The sequence below is a fragment of the Polistes dominula genome, unplaced genomic scaffold, assembly GCF_049000335.1.
Source record: "Polistes dominula isolate Pdom_NZ unplaced genomic scaffold, Pdom_raw_medaka contig_373, whole genome shotgun sequence".
NCBI classification, from domain to species: Eukaryota; Metazoa; Arthropoda; class Insecta; order Hymenoptera; family Vespidae; genus Polistes; species Polistes dominula.
The window spans coordinates 5590260-5596470 of NW_028300899.1; the positions used below are offsets into that span (position 1 = coordinate 5590260).

At 23.8% G+C, this 6211-nt stretch overlaps 5 protein-coding genes across 6 annotated transcripts; 3 read left to right on the forward strand and 2 right to left on the reverse strand.

Moving 5' to 3' along the window:
- Positions 1–35: 35 nt before the first annotated feature.
- On the reverse strand, positions 36–1609 carry LOC107074207 (leukocyte receptor cluster member 1 homolog). 2 transcript variants are annotated; one of them, XM_089179449.1, is made up of 4 exons: positions 1394–1609; positions 1250–1318; positions 1061–1160; positions 36–982 (listed from the first exon to the last, which is right to left on the reverse strand). In XM_089179449.1, the coding sequence occupies exons 2-4, from the start codon at positions 1270–1272 to the stop codon at positions 185–187; spliced, it is 921 nt and encodes a 306-aa protein (XP_089035575.1). In that variant the 5' UTR covers positions 1273–1318; positions 1394–1609; the 3' UTR covers positions 36–184. The 2 variants fall into 2 exon arrangements, with proteins under 2 accessions (XP_089035575.1, XP_015190930.2); XM_015335444.2 differs by having other exon boundaries at positions 1250–1609.
- A 14-nt stretch (positions 1610–1623) lies between these two features.
- On the forward strand, positions 1624–2396 carry SmF (small ribonucleoprotein particle protein SmF). The gene is made up of 2 exons (XM_015335503.2): positions 1624–1712; positions 1946–2396. The coding sequence occupies exon 2, from the start codon at positions 1965–1967 to the stop codon at positions 2229–2231; it is 267 nt and encodes an 88-aa protein (XP_015190989.1). The 5' UTR covers positions 1624–1712; positions 1946–1964; the 3' UTR covers positions 2232–2396.
- LOC107074239 (chromosome transmission fidelity protein 8 homolog) lies at positions 2243–3057 on the reverse strand. Its single transcript, XM_015335493.2, has 2 exons — positions 2855–3057; positions 2243–2761 (listed from the first exon to the last, which is right to left on the reverse strand). The coding sequence occupies exons 1-2, from the start codon at positions 2872–2874 to the stop codon at positions 2434–2436; spliced, it is 348 nt and encodes a 115-aa protein (XP_015190979.1). The 5' UTR covers positions 2875–3057; the 3' UTR covers positions 2243–2433.
- Positions 3058–3111: 54 nt separating this feature from the next.
- On the forward strand, positions 3112–4445 carry LOC149033485 (spermatogenesis-associated protein 17). Its single transcript, XM_089179450.1, is given in 5 exon segments — positions 3112–3231; positions 3408–3710; positions 3712–3837; positions 3949–4195; positions 4198–4445. Coding segments are annotated over 5 exon segments (828 nt in total). The 3' UTR covers positions 4230–4445.
- A 136-nt stretch (positions 4446–4581) lies between these two features.
- Positions 4582–6031, forward strand: LOC107074215 (uncharacterized). The gene is made up of 5 exons (XM_089179451.1): positions 4582–5009; positions 5113–5216; positions 5418–5516; positions 5591–5710; positions 5776–6031. Exons 1-5 carry the CDS (start codon positions 4689–4691, stop codon positions 5888–5890), a joined length of 759 nt encoding a protein of 252 aa, XP_089035577.1. The 5' UTR covers positions 4582–4688; the 3' UTR covers positions 5891–6031.
- Positions 6032–6211: the final 180 nt, after the last annotated feature.

Consider the following 6211-nt stretch of genomic DNA (forward strand, 5'->3'; position numbering starts at 1 on the left):
TATGAGAAGGATATTAATTTTTATTAACCATTTAATGTGATTTTATGTGAATTAAATTTTTTTAATAAATACAAAATGTAACCTTTATAGAAATAATTTTCTGTACAACGCATAATTTAAAAATTATTTAAAGTGATTAAGTTAAGTGCCTAATTCTATATACATATTATATACATTTGTGAAATTAATTACGAGGTGTTCTTTCTGCATTTTGTCTAGCAATTTCTGGGAAAAATTGTGAATTATATTTTTGTTTAAGAGAAGGTTTAGGTGTTTCTTCAGATTTGGTAGCAGGCAAGGGATCTCCACGTAATTTAGCAAACAATGCTTCCACTCTTAATTTCTCCTTTCTCTCTCTTAATAATCTTTCAGCTCTTAATTTTTCTAAGTTTGTTGGAGTTTTAGATTTTTCTAAAGATTCATTGGAAATATCACTTTTTTCTTTCTTTTGTTTTTTATATTTCTTATGTTTTTTATTTTTCTTTTCAGAATGCCTCTTTTCCGTATCACTATCTGAATCATCTAAATCATGATGTCGCTTTTTAATATTAGTTTTTTCAGTCTTTATATGCTTTTCTGAATGACTACTACCCATTATGTTTAAGTACTTCTTTATATCTTGTATAGGGTCGTGCAAAACCTTTTTTCTTATTTCTACTTCGATATCCTCATCCTTATCATTTAATCTTTTAGGTAATTCTTCGTACCAGTTCTTCTTTTTTAATGCTTCATTTGTATCTTGTCCAAGATATGTAAGATAGCCAATTTGTTTTTCATATTTTTCTTTTTCCTCTTTCTTTTCTTTCTCGTGTTCTGTATTTGGTTTATTATAATCAATTTTACCTTTCTCAAGATCAGAAAAGAAATTAACATGTTCTAATGTTTCAGTAGATACTTCTGCTTTAATGTTAGATGTATCAGCTCGTCCATCATACTTAGTTCTTGCTTGTTGTCTTAAAAAATCAATGCGTGCTTCAGTTTCCTAAAAAATATAATAATATAATAAATATGACATATACGATAAACAAATTTGCTTATATCATAATATGAAAATACTTACAGCTTTTTGTATACGTTCTTTTTTAACTCGTTCTTCTTCAGCAGCTTTTGCTTCATCTCGTCTTACACGAGCTATATTTTCTTTTGTCCGAACATGCCATCTGAAATGGAAATATAATTTTTAATATTGTTGGCAAAATATATAGAATTTTCTTTTCATTTTGAAAAAACAAAATAGAAAGAATCTTACCTTTTTTTAGGTAAAATATTCATTTTTGTTATGAACTTGTTTCTTCCAAGAAATGAACACTATTTAAATCTATAAAATAATATTATTCAAATACTACAAATAATTATTGTATTTATTTTACTAATTAATATAGTAAGTAATAACCAATGTCATCTTTTTAGGTTATATTACTTAAACTGTCACAGAACAACCTTACAGACGTATAAAACAGAAATAACGTAAATTATTATTTATTTATAATAAAAAATATCAAAGATAGTTTTTGATACCCTAATTACAGTTAAATAAAATATATTTTATTATAATTGTTATTGATAAATATATCTGCTTATTCTAAAATCAGCAAAACGATATTTCTTTTTTTCTGTTGGCAGCATTGATTACTGTGTCGGTAATAGCGTAATTAAAGCGTGCAGTTTCTACTCTGAAATTAAAACTTTTCTTTTATATTAATTTTTCCAAGGTACGTTTATATATACATATATTTTTTTTATATATTTTATATAAATTTAAAGTTCTATTAAAATGATAAGTTTTTCAATTTTATATTTATTAGCAAAATATAACTTAAACGTGTTTATGTATATAGAAGTATAACCTCTAACATTGTTTAAATGAGAATAAGAAACAGACATTCAATTAAATCGAACTAAATTGAGTCAAATATTTATTAATATAATATTTATTCTTATTTAGGAAATATTTAATAATCACCATGGCTGCGACAATGCCAATAAATCCAAAACCATTCTTAAATGGTTTAACCGGAAAACCTGTAATGGTAAAACTAAAGTGGGGTCATGAATATAAAGGATATCTTGTGTCAGTAGATGGTTATATGAATTTACAACTTGCAAATACAGAAGAACACATAGACGGAACCTGTACTGGTAATCTTGGAGAAGTATTGATACGATGTAACAATGTCATGTATATACGTGGTGTAGAAGAGGAAGACGAGGAAGGAGAGATGAAAGATTAAATTGATGCGTATAAGACTTATGTACTTTTGATTACTTATTTAAGTTATATATAAATAAATTTAAGTCTTTACAACTTTATGGAACAATATTAAGTATGATTTAATAGACTATGTAACAACTATTTTTATAAACTATGTAAATACATAATAATTTAATACCGTTAACATTTCTTTTACGCATAATAATTTTTAAAATATTTCTTTATATGTCTATATTATTTATAATAGGCTTAGGTCGAAATTTAAAAACAATTTTCTTATTTACTATTGCTTGAATGGTATATTCGGTCTTGCTATCTTCTTCCCCTAATTGATTTGTCGAAGGAATAGATTTTTTTTTAAGAACTGCGATAGGCTTTGTAAGAGCCATTTCTTTTCCATACATTACATGAATACCAATTATAAGCATTGGTGTTCCAGATTTAGTAAAATGAAAATCACCTATGTAATGACTATTTGTAATGTCTTTTGTACCGAATGATAATTCACCTTTCAATTCTACGATAGCCCACTCTTGTACATCTTGATCACTGAAAGAACACAAAACTTGTCACTTTTTAATTGCATTCTTATAGTTATATATATTATATATAAACATAATTGTTTATAAATCTAATTGTTACCGTTTAATAGGTATTATCATTGTAATTATCTTCACGTTAGATACACCAGATATATAAATATATAAAGTATGATATATATTACTTATTCGCTTAACTTTGATTGCATTATTAGTAACAATACTAAAAAAATAAATTTATATATATCTATCTTTTTCAAAATAAATTATTGCTTTGATTTCGGAGTTACAATGTTTTTATTCTACATAAAACACTTTCTATAGATGTCACTATATACATTTTCTCTATAGTTAGATAAAATGGCGTCTGGACTGAGATTTTACAAGGAAATTAGTGATCTTCAAGAAGAAATCAATAAAAGAGATGATATTGCTAAATTATTTAAACGTGAACACTTTATAGCTGCACGTAAAATTCAGGTTGTCATCAAAATCGTTCTATATATTTAATTTTCAGATTTTTTTATAATATAAATAATTGTTATATAAAATAAATCATGAAATAAATTTTGATATAAATTTTGATATAAATTTGTAAACAAATTTTTCAACATAATTCACTGTCACAATTATTGGCAAATTTTATTATCTAACAGGCATGGTTTCGTGGTATTATAACAAGAAAACATTTATCTATACTTCATAAAGAAGCAATAATTATTCAATCTAATTGGCGTGGTTACTTTGTAAGAAATAATTTAAACACAATTTTAATATTTAAAGTACATCAAATGTGGGAGGATTATTATAATTGTATGGCAATTAGAATCCAAGCAATATGGCGTGGTTATTGGATTAGGAAAATTAATTTAAATTTGCAAGAAAGATGGAGATGGTTAAATAATATATATGCAGCGAATGAAGAGACCATACAAATCATGCAAAAGTTTGTAATAACATTTTCATAAATCATATTAGCATTTAATTCATTATTGTATTCACAGATTCAAAGAAAATGAGATTAATTATTGCAAAGATATTGTAGAACATGAATCATTATTATGGATTTTATTTATACTTTTTAAGGTATTATTTAATATTAGATTCAATATTGTTAAATATTAATTTATTATTCTTATAATATTTATGTTACTGTATAATTATCAAAGATTTTGATTTCGAGTATTACGTATTTAGTTACATCATTTGCTAAGAACAAAAATTAGGCCAGGTGTAATAACACACATTGATCAAAATAATTTAACTTTAATCGAAAATATGTTAAAATGCCTGAAATATCAATTTTACAAACCAAGAAAGGTAAATGTTTGTGAACATTATAAATTGGAAAAGAAATTTTCATCAATTCTCTGTGGTACTTCACTTCGAAGATTTGAACAAGAAATTAGAAATTTTGAGTTCAAATTAAAAACTGGAAACATACCAAATACAGAAGTATACTTATATTGAAAACTTAAAACAATTTACTTAAATATTTATATAAATTCATTTACAATTATTTTTCATAGATCATTCATATGCCGAAGAGGAAAATTTGAGAAATATAGTACAAAGTTTAGAGCATGAGCTTTTACAAAAATTTAAAAAAGAAAAATGTAGAAAATAAATAACAGTTTAGTAAATTAATAATCGTAACAAGTAATACTGTGTTTAATAAATTATTTCATTTCTTATCTTTATCATTTTATTAATAACTTCAGACAAGTAAAAAAATAATAGATAAGCAATTGTTTAAATTGATATGAATTTACAAAAAATAAACTATTTATAAATTATACATGTAATATGAAAACAACCAATGAAAAGTACAGATAATTAAACGTAGCTATTTATATCATGTTTTTGTTACATGAGCTCAAAGATCTTGAATTTTTTTTATCAATGATTAACAATCATTAATAATATATTATATTTTTATGAATTTTTATATTGTAAAGCATACAAATAATAAAATGATTTTGATAATAATTTTATTATTATTAATGTCTCAAGTATCAAGTTTTGGCAAACGTCGTGTCTATAAATCAAAGAAAAATGAAGATACTTGTGAAAAAACAGTATTACACGAATTTTTGATAAATTCTAATGCAACGTTTGTAGATCCTTATTGCAAGTGTGATTCAGTAGGAATAGTACAAAAAATTCCATATATTCAAGAATCTTCTGAAAACAGTTTAAAAGTTCATTTTTCTTCTGCTTGTGTGAGATGTGGAATGTGTCTTGCTATTGCAAATCAAGTTAGCACAAATGTCCATTTTATAATTTTTATTTAATGTACATAGATAGAATTTGTTAATAACCATAAATATATTATTGACATATTGTTATACTATTTTTTAGATAAATGATACATTATTAGAAATACATGAATCTATGGATACTTGGTTAAATGATACAGAAGCTATTATTCTTTTGAGAAATATTTGTAATTTTGCTTTCAAACAGTACGTATAACTAGAAGAGTATACATATTCGATTGATCTTATAATTATTTTTTATATTTTGTTCTAATACTCTAAAATACAAGATATTTCATAATATGTGGGATCATTGAAACACATTTTATGAAACATTTTATATATATATATATATATATATATATATTTTAAATGTACATACTGTATAAACATATATTATCTATATAGCTATAGTTTGCGAAAAATTAATGGAAAAAGATTTATCTGTGATTACGTTCCTGGCTCCACATTAGTAACATCTTCAGGAGATGGTTTATGGGAAACACAGTAAATATTTTTGTCAATATAATTATAATTTTACATTTATATATGTATAATAATTTTGATTAAATAATTTTTAGTTTGAGAGATAATTGTAATGAATATTTGAATGAGATAGACCCATTAGAATTGTATCAATATTGGCAGCAATGGTGTCAAGATGATCATCAAAATCCTAATTTGGTTACGATACTTTGCAGGTTTTTATAGAATTAATTGAATTAATTTCAATATTATTGATATAATATTTATAATATGATTATAGAAACGAAGCAGGGAAATTACGTGATTGTAGAAGTATGGATGAAATGATTAAATTTGAATTACCTTCGAAAAACTATCAGGCAAACGTTAAACTTAAAGTAGAATTTGGATGTTAAAATACAAATTCAAGAATACTGTTTTCCTATCGGGTATATTAATTTTTATTTATTCAAAATATATACATACATGTATTTACTCGTATGCTTTTTTTGTATATATAAATGGAATTATTATATTATTAAATTATATTATTTGGATTTATAGAGAAGTACTTTCATAATTAATTTGGTATTTTTTCTACATTTTTCTAACATATATAAATAATTATTTGTATTTTATATACTGCCTGATACCATTTATTTTTGACATAATATTTTTTTATTTCAACAATTTAGAATATAAGTTTATTTCAATTTCATAGAACACCCTATATATAT

What these genes read in the sequence shown, in the direction of transcription:
- LOC107074239 (XM_015335493.2), bottom strand. Translation starts at nt 2,874, where the DNA reads ATGATAATACCTATTAAACG. An exon ending in ATGATAATACCTATTAAACG is followed by an intron (nt 2,762 to 2,854) that starts GTAACAATTAGA and finishes GTGTTCTTTCAG; the next exon opens with TGATCAAGATGTACAAGAGT.
- LOC107074215 (XM_089179451.1), top strand. Translation starts at nt 4,689, where the DNA reads ATGAATTTTTATATTGTAAAGCATACAAATAATAAAATGATTTTGATA. An exon ending in GTCTTGCTATTGCAAATCAA is followed by an intron (nt 5,010 to 5,112) that starts GTTAGCACAAAT and finishes ACTATTTTTTAG; the next exon opens with ATAAATGATACATTATTAGA. An exon ending in GATGGTTTATGGGAAACACA is followed by an intron (nt 5,517 to 5,590) that starts GTAAATATTTTT and finishes AATAATTTTTAG; the next exon opens with TTTGAGAGATAATTGTAATG.
- SmF (XM_015335503.2), top strand. Translation starts at nt 1,965, where the DNA reads ATGGCTGCGACAATGCCAATAAATCCAAAACCATTCTTAAATGGTTTA.
- LOC107074207 (XM_089179449.1), bottom strand. Translation starts at nt 1,272, where the DNA reads ATGAATATTTTACCTAAAAAAAG. An exon ending in AATATTTTACCTAAAAAAAG is followed by an intron (nt 1,161 to 1,249) that starts GTAAGATTCTTT and finishes TTTCCATTTCAG; the next exon opens with ATGGCATGTTCGGACAAAAG. An exon ending in AAGAACGTATACAAAAAGCT is followed by an intron (nt 983 to 1,060) that starts GTAAGTATTTTC and finishes TATATTTTTTAG; the next exon opens with GAAACTGAAGCACGCATTGA.